General features: G+C 35.8%; 1 protein-coding gene across 2 annotated transcripts in view; it reads left to right on the plus strand.

Moving 5' to 3' along the window:
- arhgap42a (Rho GTPase activating protein 42a) overlaps positions 1 to 16,336 on the plus strand; it is a 72,440-nt gene that overhangs the window by 26,188 nt on the left and 29,916 nt on the right. For both annotated transcript variants that reach the window (XM_088639024.1, XM_088639025.1), the window contains exons 3-4: positions 24 to 85; positions 14,190 to 14,261. In XM_088639024.1, coding sequence (XP_088495150.1) covers positions 24 to 85; positions 14,190 to 14,261 — 134 coding nt within the window. The remainder of the gene's footprint in view (positions 1 to 23; positions 86 to 14,189; positions 14,262 to 16,336) is intronic.

Consider the following 16,336-nt stretch of genomic DNA (forward strand, 5'->3'; position numbering starts at 1 on the left):
AGCTTACTATTTTTATCTTCCAGCTCAGTCTTTCAAAGAATTTTCTCAGCTTTTAAATACAGTAGAAGAAGAAAGAAGGAGACTGGTAAGCATTTTGATTTCATTTTGTTCCACACAATCTGATATTTTGAGGGGTTTTTTGTGGTTTGTTTGTTCAAATACAAATAGTTCTGCACTTAAAAGAAGATATGATTTTAAAAAGGAAGAAGACAATTTGCTTGCCGTCCAGGATTCATTTCACGGTGCCTTTTGTTTTAATTTAATTTGCTGTCAATCATATACCCAGAAAAGGAAAAAATCAGTTTGAAGTGTTTTGGGTTTCGACACTTTTTTGGTATGATCGTACAGTATGTAAAATTTTGTCATTTTGAAAAATGCAAACTGACCAGAATTTACAGGCTTTTGAAATTGCTGTGTGTAGTTTAGAAAGTCCATTACAGAAGATTGCATCTCAGCAATTGTGGATTCTGAATGTTATGGGAAAGGGAACTTCAGAAAACAGATGCTGGTGTAAGGGTCAGTACTCTTGCAGGGAATAATGACAAACTGCACGTATAGTCTAACATAACTGGGATTTTTTTTCTCTTCACTTTTTACCATTAGAGGGGATTATGAAGTAAAAGTTCATTCTGCAACACAGTTTCCACGGAAATGCTAAATTTGGCATCATGACCTCCAAGCAAGAACATGTGGCAAGCTTTAAAATAATGCCTCCCCACCCTTGCTGTACCCTCTCCCCCCTCAAGAGCACAACGGCAAACAAACAGGATTTTGAACAAGAAAAACATTCCACTCTCTTCCAGTACCATCCATTTATTAAATACTCGGTTTCAGTCTGGCATTAGATTGCTGACTTGTCAAACTGGAGCACAGAGCAAGCTTTCATCTCGGCTGCAGTGCCAAGAATGGGCATTTCACCCTTGTCTTTCGTAGGAAGGAGCCAGCTTTTAAAAGCTTTGGTAGCGGGGAGCATTCTGTCAGTGCTAATGGGGCAAGCAGAGAACAGAATAAAGAAAAAACACAGAAAGTAGGTCAGATACTGTATAACAAGGGTCAGCTCACTCTCTGTAATGTGGAATTTGAAAGGTACACAGCTTTCTTTTTATTTTGTAGTTATTTCTTTAAACATGCAGCTAGACCTACAAGGTTCTAGTTTTTCCCGACAAAATAATAACAATGAAGAATCTCGAATAGATAAGGCAGAACAGGTACTGAAGGATACTTAAAAACACCGGGTTCACACTGTGATCTCTTGATAATATTTTGTGCCATTATTAGTAAAAGATTGAGAAGTGAATATAAGTCCGGCTCCAGCATGGTTTCGCTATAACGCGCTGAAATAAACGTGGCCAACAATATCCCGAGCTCTATAAAGCAGGTTGATCACTGAAATGGATTCCGCCAGTCTGCATGCCCGCGGTCAAGGTCTAGCATTTTTCTCATATCTGGGCTTTCCCGCGGCGTTCCCGGGCAGTTTCATGTTGCTGCCAGCGTCTACTGCCTTCCCAGTCCACTTTCTCGCTACTCTTGCGATTCACGGGGATTCGACAGGCCAAGTACTGCACCGTACTTCGGTGTCTTTGTTACAATTTGTAGTGTGTTATCCCCTCATCGTGTCTACTGAAGTTATCACGTTATCAACCAGCGGTGATACTGAAAGCGAAAACAGCGGAAACTGGTGACCTTGGGATTTTGATATTGCCAACTTCACTCGGTCAGGATAATGGGGTTTTTGAGTCTACCAGGCGAACAATTCAGAGAAAACACTGTGCATGCTAGCGTCAGCGCCTCGGCGTCCATGAGTGCCCAGTCCGCACTCGCAAACAACTTTTGCACCCGTCGACATTCACGTGGCTGCACTGAGTTTGTTTTCTCGTTACAGTATTTAGTAAGGTGAATAACAAACTGGGTATGCTTGATTTAGTGTTATTATGCAACATTGTTATCAGATATACATGCTTTTGAATGTGTTTTTATTCTTGAATTGTTAAAAGCCTCTTGGTAAAATATTGCGTAAAAAGTCGGTTTTTATAGTGATAACGGGGGACTTTGTGTGGCCACATTCCCCTATCGTTAATTACCTTTCTCAATGTTGGAAGAACATACTGCAATCCCCCCGTGTTTGAGAGGAGGTTTACTGCACTATTAACTGTGGAGGCAAAAAGTTTACTGTTACCTCAGTTTGTATGGCTGTTGTCTTAATTAAGCCAGATTGCCACTAGAGAGAGGCATTTTCTCCATGACAAATGCATTTATCATAATGATAAACTAATTGGGTTGACCCTTGCTGCTGAGCTTTGCATTTTTATATATACAGCTGAATACTTAGTTGCTTATGGACAAATAGGTTTCATCCCTCTGGAATAATTTTATGTATTGTGTGCTGCTTTATGTTGTTGTTTGAAGTTTGCCCAATGTGGCCAGTTGCTCAAATACACATTTTGAGTATTGAATACTCAGATTGGGGTGATGCACAGTAATTGGTGCAGTACCACAGGCAGCTGTACTAGGTTGCATGCTTTTCTTATCAAAATCTAGATTGTGGTATAGTTAGAAAACTAGTCATGTTTGCTGACCATACCAAATTAGGAGAATTAGCCAACACTGTACTGTAGATGCAGCAAAAAAAACAAACAAATAGAACCAGAAAAAAAAATCAACCAAGAATGAACACTGAACCATTAACCAGAGGACGCAAGTGGAAACAACATGAAAGTGCATTTAAAACCAAAAACAGAAGGCACTTTACCCAAAGGGTTGTAAGAATATGGAACAATTTGCCTAGTCATGTTGCTCAAACCAATATCCTGGCTTCTTCCAAGAAAAGGATGGATGAGATTCTTGGATAAATTAGTTACTAACTACTTAGCTTAAGTTACTACTAACATACAGGCTAGACAGGACAAATGGCCTTCCCTTATTTGTAACCTTTCTTATGCTCTTCAGTTCTAATCGCATCCAAGGTAACTGAATGCTAATAATGCTTCTTCCTGTTTTGCTCTGGGCCCTGCAGGAATTCTCTGAAGGTTTGTGTGCAGACTTTTTATCAGATTCTTGGGAATAGAATTAATCAACAAATTCACGAGAGAATTGATTTCAACAGGTATCCATTCTGAGATGTATAACTGTGATCCTTGGTTTTGTGTTCTACTATAGGCTCCTGCATGGGTTTTCCATATCTCTTTGAATTCAGTACAGTATATTTGCTATTTGTAAATGTGTGTTACGTGGTGTGCATGCTCAAGAATAAATTAAACACTGGCTCCAACCCTTCAAAAAAGAGTTCACTAAAACAACGTTCTCACTTTGCTCTTTGTATGTTCTCTAAAGCTTCTTAAAGTATAAAATATTATTTCAAACAATGTTAATAACTTGAGGTCTGACCAATGAGAATAACTCTCTTGTTCTTCATTGGATTTTGCATTTTGTTTTCAGTATATTTTGTTTCTAATTTCTGATATCAGCAATATATGGTTAACATGAAGAACTTTTTGTGTTAATATTATGTATTATTGGTGATTTGCATTCATGCAGTTGCATTGTAATAGTTTACAGATGTGCAGGGTAACCAGTTAAGCCTATACCAGCTAAACAAATTATTCCATTTTATTGGTTCAGAATGTGACCAGGATTTAAATCTGGCTTATCATATCCATTAGCTTGATAAATAATAGCATACACATTAACTGCATTTCGGTGATGATCGATATGTGGCCTGCATGTTATGGGAGGAGAAGTTATTTAATTCAGATTGTCACATATTTTCAGCATTACAAAAGATGAGCCTCGTACATCACAATGCATAATTTCTTTGCCGTACTCATTTTATTTTAGACACTGAAAATATGTTCACAAAAATAGTGGTAATTGATTAAAAAATCCTCTATGCAAGAGATAAACTATAGAGATACAGTTATGAAATCTGTGCTTCATTAGTTTGATTTCTTTAGTAAAGCATAGTTAGCCTTAGAGATTTTAATCACTACTTGATGTAATCCAGACAGGTGACAAAAAAAAAGATTCACCACATAAAAAATGGAAATCTCGTATAAAAGATTAATTCAATGGAAAAAAAAAACCTTTTTTCCAGACACCATCATTTACATTGGCAGGCTTCAGCACACTTCTAATCTTTTATGTTACCTTAGTTCTCTTTCCTTTTCATTATCAAAAAGCAATTGTAAAAAATCATTTTTCTGGGGAGAAAATAGACTATTAAAAGTGAAACCTTCTGGTTTGATAGATTTCAATATAGGAAGAGCTCAGAACTGTTTCATCAAAAAATAACCTTAGGAAAATACAATAGTTGTTCCGTTGTATAGGTGGTAGTAAGTGTGTTAACAGTTCATTTCCATTTGAAACAAGGTTAAATGTCATGGATATAAAGAAGATCCTAATTTGATTTTCATAAATGATAGGCTTCAAACACCCTTTGGCTTTGTGGCTCTCAGACTCACTCAGTTATCCAGTTAAAGATGAAAAGACTCCCATTTTCCCAGTACAAATAGGTGACAAAACATTATTAGTATTATAACAGATAATATGGATTTTCGTGTCCTTTTTGCAACGTGGTAGGGACTATAATGACATATGCCTATGACAGGTACACACCCAGTTAACCACTCATCACAGGTTCCAGTCTGGATCAAGAGGAAATTCAATTTCATCTTGCTGTGCAGCACATCGAGACCAATGACATTTTGATGATTGAGAAATTTGCTGAGAACGCTGTCTGTTCAGGATGTGAACTACGTCACCGTTCGGTGTGAACCTGAACCTCCTGACAGCTCAGTTAGCTATAGGAACTGAAACTCCTGTCAGACATCTGGATTCAATTGTGCATATTGAAAACAAAAAACTTGTTAAGTGAATGAATTGATCAGTGACGTTTACATTTTGCTCCTGAACAGGAATCCATGTGTCTCAAATTAAAAACCCCAAGCTTATTTGGAAGATTATTAACTAACATATTTAAGGTAGGGGCCTACCAGCCTATTAAAAAATGCATTTGCCATGCTAGTAACAGAAAATCTGCGGGATTTGTCAGGCATGAAGAGTTTTATTGTATGTTCCTTGGCTGCCTGCCAGATATTGAATCCCATTCCAGCTCGGGTGTGCATTGCAGTTGTCTTGCCAGGAGCCCAAGAGTGTTATTTTAGGAGAGACTTATTAAATACCTCTATCCCGAGAGTTGCTTTGTAAATTCCTTTGTTGACTGCTTCTTTAGCAGGGAAAACGGCAAGGATTCATCATGATTTAAAAATGTTTTGTGCAGAAACATTTTGATGACATCCTAGAGCCTCTGGTCATAGCAGTGGCAGTGTTCTCGTACTTAAGGGAATGCGTTTGAAGTTGGAGCCTTTAAAATGTGTTTTCCTTTGCCTGATTTCTGCACTTAATAGCTTCCTAAGAGGAGTATATATCAAGTTGTTGTTCTCCATAATACTCAGAATTACACACCCTATCCAGCTATGGAAGACTTCATTCATCTTCACCTGTAGTTTGTCAACCAGACTCTTTCCATTGCAAAGACACATAACAGTGCAGCCTGTATAATTGAAAATAGTAGAAAAACTCATTCTTTTCCAGAGTAGTAATGTTTTACAAAAGTAAAGAACGAACATATTCTATTAATGTGCTGCAAAAACAAAACAGCAAGCAGAAACTATGTGAAATAAAAAAGAAACCATACAAAATAATTTATATACTGTATGTTCATATTGTATATCAGTAAATGAAGGTTAATGTGCAGCATGTGCAATTTTATTCCATCAGTTTCCTCCTTTGAAAGCAGATGTTTACAAGTTTGAGGCTAGCTTTGATTAGAGAAATACATGTGGAAACAGATAAACAGTCTAACTTCAATCTAAGGTTGTGTCGTTGCTATGGTTATCAGTTGATGGTGCAGTGTGAAGTCCAAGGCCATCTATGAGCAGAGAGTTTCTTTGGGCATTTTTAGAAAATAATTGATTTAGAATTGGGCTTTGAATGCAAATCTAAACCCAAGCACAGTTTGAGCCAGAGGCCTTCAATGCCAATCTTAAATGCTTAGGTCAGACTTCATATTTGATTTGGTCAGTGAGGCACCAACCAGTGCAACCCATTAACTACTGCAAGACATGGGCACACCCATTCTGAAACTATAACAGCAAGGTTGACAAATGGTTTAAAATGAAATGACATATTAAAAAAAATATATTACAATGAAATGATTTGTGGATGCATTAATGCAAATCCTTGTAAATATGTTCTTGTGAAAAATAAACATATCTGAATACATATCATTAATGTGGTTTCTTTTGGTGATGATCATTTATTTAAAGAAATTTTAATCTGTTTGAGCTATCAAAATGAGTGATTATTTTTTACTAGGATTGTAAACTGATTAAATATACTTGAAAACATTACATGCAATAAATGCTACTGAAAACACATTTGTTGCATTTTAATTCCTCTATGTATATATTTCCATGAGTTTTGCGTAATCCTGTTATCACTTCTGTGTGGATAGATGTGACCACTGTTAGGTTATATTACTTCTTTCATACTCTAATCCCATTTCCTTTTTAAATTAAATTCCCAGAAACAATTCCTGTTCCCTTTTCATCAGTTAATCAAAAGAGGAATGGAAATTGGAACTGGAATATGGAATTGGTTTCAAATGAAAGTGGAAGTGAGAAACAATAACTAACCCTAGTCCTAGATGTTACATCATTACAATGTGTACTTTTTACTATCAATTTTACTACTAGGCCTGACCTGTGACATTCAATATCAGCAAGCTGACAAAGGTAAAGAAAGGAAATGATTGTTCCTGAGATTAGAAGAACTGTGTTAATGAGACACTGGGGAAAGATCTCTACAAAGGAGAGCTGCAGCCTGACTTTTTAACTGGTTGTTTTTTGCTAATTCCAAACAGTTGCTGGTGACATTGTCAAACCCCTTAAGGATGATAAATGCTTCAATTAAAAACATCCCTACATCCCTGAGCTCTTTTTATGTCAAGGTTTAAAAAAAAAACTTCAGTGTCAGTGAAAGTGTCAGAGCTGCTTCTAAAAAGCCACAGTTTTACCACTCCTTAGCTTTGTACTTGCCAGAACTGCCTCCTTCTTCTGTTGTGCAGTGAACACATTTCTCTTCAAAGGACAGTCCCCCTTGTATATTTATAAAGCTTTAGTGAAGCTACTGCATTTTGTGCTTCACGGTACCTTTTTAACCTCACATTAGTTTTTACACAGACGTTTGAAAAGGCGTCAGGCTCTTCCACTTCCACTCTCTTACACATTGATATCTCTCTTTCTGAGCACCCTTCTGCACATTTTTCTCACATCCCTCCCACCACCTTATCTTCACTCTTGAAACAGCTCCCTGGCTCATTCTTTGCAGAGTGTGTTTGAGGTGAGGTGTATAACTTTGGTCAGGTTGCTGTTTCCTCAGCCAGGTGAATTTTGCAAAATACACTTTAAATACACTATAAATACACATCAATTTGAGTTTGACCAAACTACTGAAATATAATTTGAAGTATATTGCAAAAAACATTGCAGAACCAGTAGTTAGGGAACTTATTTCCATGTCTAGTAAAGATGGTTCAATGACCACAGACTGTGGAGGGAAAGGATTTAATTTGGTGTTAGCTTGTCGAAATTTGGGTAACACCCCTTTCTCTGTAATATAAATTCCTTAAGATGGAAAATACCAGAGAGAATTTGATCTTGATGTGGCTGAGAAATTGAATGAGCACTTAAGAAGTGGTTTGTAATCTGACATTATTATTAATAAAATACAGAATTGTGGCACATTAAATAACTGCAGCCCTTCTTCTGTAAACCACTAAGCATGGACTGACACTGAAGTTGGGAAAATAGGGAGATTGGGGACAAATGTATTTTTTAACATCACATTTCTGACACATCTACCAATTACTGGCATTGAATTAGCAGGTTTTTATACAACAATAATAATTTCCTTATAGTTAAATAGTGCTTTTCTGGACATTCCACTCGGAATGCTTTAGAGGTAATGGGGATCCCCTCCACCACCACCAATGTGCAGCCCCACTTGGATGATGTAACGGCAGCCAAAGTACACCAGTATGCTCACCACACACCAGCTGTCAGTGGGAAGGAGAACAGAGAGAAGCCAGTTCAATTTGGCCATGACAGCGGGATGACACCCCTGCTCTTTCTTAATGACCATGGAGAGTCAGGACCTCGTTTTACATTTCATCTGAAGGGATGGCACCTTTTTGACAATATACTGTAGTATCTCTATCTCTATACTGGGGCTTTAGGATTCATACAGACTGCAGGGTGTGCACTCCCAACTGGTCACTCAAACACCTCCAACAGCAACCTTAGCTTTCCCAGGAGGTCTCCCATCCAGGTACTGGCCAGGTTCAAACCTGCTGAGCTTCAGTGGGTTGCCAGCTGTGGAGTTGCAGGGTGATATTGCAGGGCTGTCTAACCAAATTTTATTGTATTGAATGATACTAAAAACTACTGAACCACTAAAAAATGACCTTCAGAATCTTTGAAATGTTATTCATACATGATCTGCCCTTAAATGTAAAGTGTCTCGATGAAAAATGAGACTGCTTTCAGACCGTTGACATTTATTAGGGGGGAAAATGAAATCCTGCAAATCAGAAATATATCTGAAAAACAAAATTAAATATATAGAGAAAAACAAGACATTCCTTCTCCTCAACAAACACCTGTAACCATTGCTATTGCTGCAGCTGAATTAAATACTATAAACCCGGCGAGATCACAGACCTCACATGTAGAGCTGTTTAGGCGTGTATAATTCCATTGTGTGAAGGTTGGTTGACATCTGTGGACTTGGCCTTTTAAGTTTATAGCCTGGACTGAATTTGGCAAGAAAAGCAACAAGCTCAGTTAAGGCATGTGGAACTTATTTTTGGTAATTCTTATATGTGACTCGAAGCCAGCACTTAAGTTCCTGGGAAAGTATATAAAAGGAACTTGTGTATATAATAATATGTTTTTCTAATCTGCGTGGCTAGCTTTTGAATGCTGCTAATTATAGCATTATTATTTTATAGTAAATGAGAGCATTTCCTCCGAAAGAATGTTATTTTATGTACTGTTGCCAAAACTACTGGTAAAAACATATGGTAAACTATATGTAGGGTGTCTTTTGCGGGATTTGAGCTTTTTATTTTTTATTTATTTTCTTATTAAGTTGGATAAGGAAAATAAATTAACCCCCTTTCTTCATACTGACACATTTTCTTTGTCAGTGTCAATGCTTCTTCAAGAATATTTCACAGTGTCATATAGAATTTTTGAACAGTTTGTAAAACTCTGCATACCTTAATCTGTCTACCTTAGATTCATATAAGGTTACTTACTGTACATAAATTAATTAACAATGTGTAACATATATTTGAACTATGTTCATGAGCACAATCTTTAAAGGATTTTGTTAATAGAAACAAATGTCAGGTAATACTTTTGTAAATTAAAATACTAAGTACTGATATTAGTATAAAACACTTTTGTATGTTTTTATTTCACTTTCATATTGTTTTGAATTTCATTCTGCTACTTGATGAGCATCTTTTTAATTTGTACTGATTTTCTGGCTAAAAAACAAATTCAGTAGAATCACAGATTTCAGGATGTTTTAGTCATGAACGACTTGGGTCATTTTGGACTTCCATTTTTGCCAGAGTTGTTAGCTCTAATAATGATGGTCTGATAACTAGGTGTATTCTGAAATTCTATTTTTGATTATATCAGCAAAATGACGGTAATAATCTTGAAGAAAGAACTTCACCGCAGAATTACAAATGTATCTCTTCTTGAAGTTAGTGTTTTAGAAAACTGCATATAGAAAAACTAGTTTGAATATTCAGTGAACATTAGTGAACAGTCCACTTCAGAGTTATACATATTGTGCAGAAAACTTTAAATTTTAATCATTTCAGTTACCTAGATAATTGTATGCACCTGAATTTTAGCAACTATGGAAATAAATATATATGAGCTATTCAAGAAAATGCTTTAAACATTCTTGACTGAGTCAGCAGATCAGTCTGATCAGGTTACTTTTTTTGTCTGCGTGAACAGCTCCTTGCCATTTTTGGATAGTTTTTTTAGAACTTTGGATTTTCTGTTTTATTGTCATGCCATTTCATGAATTATGAACAAAGGAGGTGAATTATGTACATCAAAACATCATGGGGAATTTGTGAGCAGGCCCAATGCTTTTCACTGTGTTTAACAGACAAATGAAGAGGAATTTGTAATACTTCACCAGTACATTCTTAGAGAAAGGTATGACAAACTCCATTCTGTGTTAGATTTCATTTTGTGTCGAATAGATTTCACAAAAAATGGAAAATATTTTACAAAGGCAAAATATTTTTGTTTCTCATAAACGTCCATTGTTCTGAATTTTGAAGTGTTTGCCAGTAGTTGTTGTGTTTTGGGTTTATTTGCACAAAACAGTGAGGTAATACAACCATGGGGTTTTGATTTATCCCTATTTATTTAAAAATGGTTGATTGGTCATCAAACCCGAAAGTGAGTTTTCAGTTAATCTTAGGCTTTAGTTAACTGGTTACAGATGCCTGAGATTGTACGAAAAATAACTTGGCTGTTATTCAGTGTGAATATATGATTCCACTTTTAAATTTAGAACCACAAATAAACTTTAAGTCAATCCAATCTTTATTTACTCTTTTATAGGAGTAATTTTAGTATAGTATATACTAAATAGTATCTATTAAATATATATTATCAATTAATAGTATATACCAAAATTTAGTATAATAGTTTAGTATATGTCACACAGAATAAATTATTTATTCCCTTTTAGGACTTTATTATAAGCCCCTCAATTACAGTGCCTCATTAACTATTGCTTATTGTTAACATGAAATTGTTCACAGTGGGTCACTAGCAATATTTTGTTGTGATATTCTGGTTGTACATATTAGTGCAAGGTTCCACAGAAGTGTTTATACATTCATTATTGAGTTTTTTTTTTTGCTTATTTTATTACTCTTGTATTTAGATATGAAAGATACGCCTGACATTGTTAACATTGTTTACTAATTAATTTAACAATAACTTACTAAAATGTATTGATTTTTATAAAAGTTAATGCATAGTTCACTTTGCTAGTGATTTCTGAGTTTTGTTGAAAGGACACTTCTCTTATACCTTACAACTTGTAATTCATTTCAATAGTTTGCATGATGGATGGGTATAACTACACTGTCACTATCTTATAGCTTATTCGCCTAACTTGGCTACTCTGTAATTTTGAGACAGCTGTCGAAAGACTGTAATTTCACTTCCTTAAACATTGGCATATTTATGTGGCCAAGAAATAATAAACCTGTTCTTAACAAAAGAAATGTGTGTGTTGTACTGTAAGTTTGCATTTCGGCAGCTTTCTATCTGAATATAAGTTGACAAGTTTCTGTATTCTTGGCAGTCACTCTAAAAATAACTACGTTGAATTTGTGCTCACAACATTGCATATAACCTCATACTGGGTAAGCTAACAGAAGCACAACTGAAAACCATTACATTTCTTCCCCTACAGGGTAAAAAAAGTAAGGGCTGTTGTTAAGTACTGTTTGTGTAATTCATTGGACAGAGTCTACATAGTGTAGTATGTATGAAAGCTTACTTGGAGTCATTTGGAAGTTGAAAGTTATTTAGGTAATGGTCTCCCGAAAACAGATTTAAATTCCAAAAGCTATTAGACCAGTGGTCTCCACCAGGAGTCTGGGGACCCCAGAGGGTCTTTAGAGTCTACCTAGGGGGTCCCCTGAAACAATGCAAAACCTTTTACCACAAAACTCAGCAATGTGTAAAACACTCTCACATAGTGGATCTGTTATGGACAGAGCTTCTTTGAATATCCTGTTTCTAAGAGTAATATATTTTAACTTAATTTTACCTTGTTCTAAAACTGGAAGTTATTACTGAGAATGACCTCTTATAAAGAGGTCCACAAGAGATAAAAGTTTGAGAGACCCTTGATTTAGGCCCTAAAGAGAGACACAGATTTGCAGTACTGGCTTGTTCCTTGAACAAGATGAAGTTGTTGTTGTTGCCTCTGGTTATTTTAATAAAATATAAAAGGTTTGTACCATTTTCCTACATGAACACTTACAGTAAAATACAGATAAATACTTATAACGTTATATACTAGAAAAATTGGCGTTGGTTTCACTGAGATTTAGAAAATCTTAAGTAAAACAGACCAGTGAAGAAGCTATCACATAGTAAACTGTATGATTGTTGTAAAATCATACCTTTTTATCTTATGCTGTACTGTACAGTAATGTTGTCTTTATGATCTTAAGAATAGCAATTGAAAAAAATATTTGTTTTACGGAAACGTTTTTTTTCATCACAAACCTCAACTCCTGTTCTCAAGCCTGGATTTGAGCTTCTCAGTTCTTAACTGTGTAATTGAATTACATGTGATTCATTTGGATGTGTAATTCAAAGTACAAAGAGGGACATTCAATTTTAGGACAGTATATGTAAGCAGAATTGGACATAGATGATGATATGCAAAGGTTTCTGCTAGAAAACCAGTTTTAAACTGTTTTCATCAATGTATTTGCAACAGTCTATTCAAGTCTGACTTAGTTTAAGCCAATTTAAATCTGGTCACCCTGTCATTTCTGGGAAAAAAAAGCTTTATAAAAACAAGAGTTTTGGTTTACCATTGTTTAAAAATCTGATGGCCGGGCAGATCAACTATAATCACATTCTCTGGATAGGAGCCTGAAAAGTGAAATGTAATCCTGGCAGACGTTTAGATATCCAGTGGAAAAGGTATTTTGTAACTATGAAAACATCCACTGGCTGTGATTTATGGGTCTGGGTAATCCACATTTATAATAACAAGCACTTGAGAAAGCAGAGAGGGTGGTGGCAAGGAAAATGATACTGCATAAGACCAATGCACCTCTAAAATTAGAACTGTTATTATTGCTGTATTATAGAGCTCGGGTCCCAGTTTATCACCTGCACTCCCGATACAGAATCACTCACTAAATCAGCCAAAGTGCTCTGTCACTTGAGACAGCTCTGTGCAACTGCATAACAAATGTGTTGTCTGCACTTGATCTCTGAGGAGGCATCAGAGAGTCTATCTAAAAACCACCACAGGCAGATTAATAAACCATTTGAATTTTTACGTGGCGCGGCAGTTTGTCCACAGTAATTGATGCAATATTTCACCTTCTATCTTCATCAGCACCGAGCAAGTCTGTGAAAATCCTCCATGACCCTTTTTGAGCGCTCTGCGTTTACTCAATGTTTTTCTCTAGAAACATCTACTGAGATATGGTTCCATCTATCTAAATTTAAACATGCTCTGCGAATGTATGAAGCTCTTCCTTCTACTGCTATAAATGTTATTTCCTGTGGGTAAGGCAAGATTGATATTTACCCTGTAAAAAGTGGGCCATTTACTCCTATCATTTATTGCATCCTGGGATACAACCTTTTTGCTGATTTCCCAATATACCGATTAGAGCACCTGTTTTTTTATTGGAATGCAGTTTGTATAGGAAAAGAAATTGGGAGTAGATATCCTATAGAGGATACATTCCAAGTGCCTGCAGATGAAACCTATGCAAATATACATTTTTTTAAACTTTCACCACATCCCAACAAGTTGTAACATTAGCAGTGAGTGAGTATAATGTAACCACACCAAGAGTTTCGTGACGTAGAAATAAGGGAACTCACCGTGCTAATGAAATTGTTTTGTTACCTCATTTCTGCTTGATACTATGATGTGGTTGTTCTCTATTTTGTACACCTATAGGCAGGACTCGAATATAAAAAATATATAAGGGACAAGTAGAAATTAGTTCCCCAAAAAATTAAAAAGAAATTTCAGCTATAAAACCTACTTCAGGTGTGTGATTTAGGTTTAGAAACTGTGGTTTCACCATAACTAAGAGGATGAGTTTTTATTCTTTAATTTTTAGTTTTTAGTGTGAAATTTATCTCTGGTTGATACTTTATAGTCTCCGATTATGAAAGTTCACTGCACAACAAAGTAACATGTTAAACTTTCAATCAATAACCCTGTATTTAGGAACTAAATAAAATTAAGATTCTGATGATTTTTTTGTCCCATTAGTAGATGAACATTGACAAATGTTACTCCGATTTCAGGTCCAGAATGCAGATGATGTTCTGATCACTCCACTGGAGAAGTTCCGTAAGGAGCAAATTGGAGCAGCAAAAGTAAGTTACCACTGTTTCTTGTTAAAAATGTTAAAAGGACTAGGTGCACTCTGTATATGTGTATACAATTTATAGGAAGAATATTTTATAAGGTACTGTATGTGTTAATCACATGTAATTGTTGCATGTAAGTACATGATTTTTAATTAATAAATTGTACTGAGTACATTTTACTCAGTACACTGAGTACTCAATTGTACTGAGTACATACTGCTAGCAATATTTTTTTCTGCTGTTGTCTAATTTTTCTAGTTTCTACAGTAGGTGAAAATTATCAATTCATTGGTAATAATTGGCGCCTCTGAAAATTGTGTGATTTTCCAAAGATACAAGGAAACACTGCTTTACTGTTAAAACTCTGTTGCTGTTGTTCTGGTCGCCTCACCCTGTCTTTTTATGAACTGTAATTTCTGTCAGGCTCTGTTAAGATAATGTCTGTCATGACTGACAGGGTATAACATATTTCATTCTTGAAGCTGTCTTGCTTTCCTGTTGAATAGCATTGCATGTGATGAAATCTCTCATAGTCAGTCAGAATTTCAAATTTCCTCTTGAGGTTACTTACATATACAGGACACACTCAATTAAATCATATCAAAAATATTGCTAGAATATTGTATATATGCTGTGCTTTTTAAAATTTGTTCAGGTATTTAAAATAGACAACTGCAACCAAACAGATTTCAATAATCTGTCATGACTACTTTTATCAAGACAAAGTTCTAAACATAATAATATCTGTGATATGTTTTAATTGAATGTGCACAGTATACAATATGTCGAATATGAACTATGTGGCATTCTAAATTCTAGAACTTTCGCACATGAACTTTCCTCTTTGAAGGATGAATTTAATGCTGCTGGGATTTTTTTAATAACAAATATTAGATTGGCTGCTTTAACCAAGTTTTCATCTGTTTTTTTAACACTGTAGTTGTATTCCCATAAATATACTTTAAATGGTCACACATCCTACAGTGTTAAGTGGGATTATCTGTTATTGTTTTTCTGCTTTTTTTCCCATGGGAGAAAAGAAGCTTCTGCAAAGTCTTTGCTAGACAGATTAAGACTAACTGTTTTGGGGAAGTTCCTTATATTCATCACTGACAAGACTGATAACATGATACTTCACCAATGGACAGGGATTTTACAATATTAATTTGATGCCCCTTTAACATTCCCCAGCATCTAAGAAAAAATATTTTAAAATATCTTTCCTGGAAAGGTAATCTTGGCTGGAAATGCTAAAAGGAACAAAAAGCATCAATCAGATCTAATGGATTTTACCAAATATTTTAAATAGGCGTATGAAACAAAATAACAGAAAATACACGTTAAATTTATTTTATGAAATATGACAAACTGACAAATGAAAACATTACAAAACCAGTATCAGATATTACTTCCCAGTGGACTAATAAAACACAGGTCGTGCTGACTCACAGTCCTGATCAGCCTCTGACAGACTACTGTGGGATGTTCCGTCGCACTTCCTGCTCGGCTGCAGCCAGCAGGAGCCTGTTGTCCAGAGCTGTTTGTCTCTTGTCGATGATGTTGACACGTTTGTCCCACAGGTGTTCAACTGGACTCAGGTCATGATAAAAAAATTGGTCATACCAAGACATTGTTTTCGACTTGCTTTATTGTAATCCTAACACTTCATTGTCTTGCACTGTCCGGCTGTCAAATCAACATGCTGGACTGGCCTGCGGGAAGGGAACAATTGTCACCTTCTGTATGTTGCTGATATGAGAGTCAGTAGTAGACTACCAAGCTACAGTATATCATCAAAGCTGGTACTCTGGCATTTATCAAGAAATGTCTCTTTGAGATCCTTGGATAAAATACAGACCAAATGGCTCTCTCATTCGTAGCTGTTCTTTCTTCAAGTTCTTAAGGGCAGTAAGGTTGCCTCACATCTGCACCAAAGGCATTTTTGTATTAAACAAGACCCCTCTATATATCATTTCACATTTACAGTGTCCCACTGGATGGCTTGAACAGCTCCACAGTCAGAGACACACCCACCATTTATTCCTCAACAGCCTCTAAGATTGTTTTCATACACAGCCCAC

This window comes from Lepisosteus platostomus, chromosome 7, assembly GCF_059453375.1.
Source record: "Lepisosteus platostomus isolate fLepPlt1 chromosome 7, fLepPlt1.hap1, whole genome shotgun sequence".
NCBI classification, from domain to species: domain Eukaryota; kingdom Metazoa; phylum Chordata; class Actinopteri; order Semionotiformes; family Lepisosteidae; genus Lepisosteus; species Lepisosteus platostomus.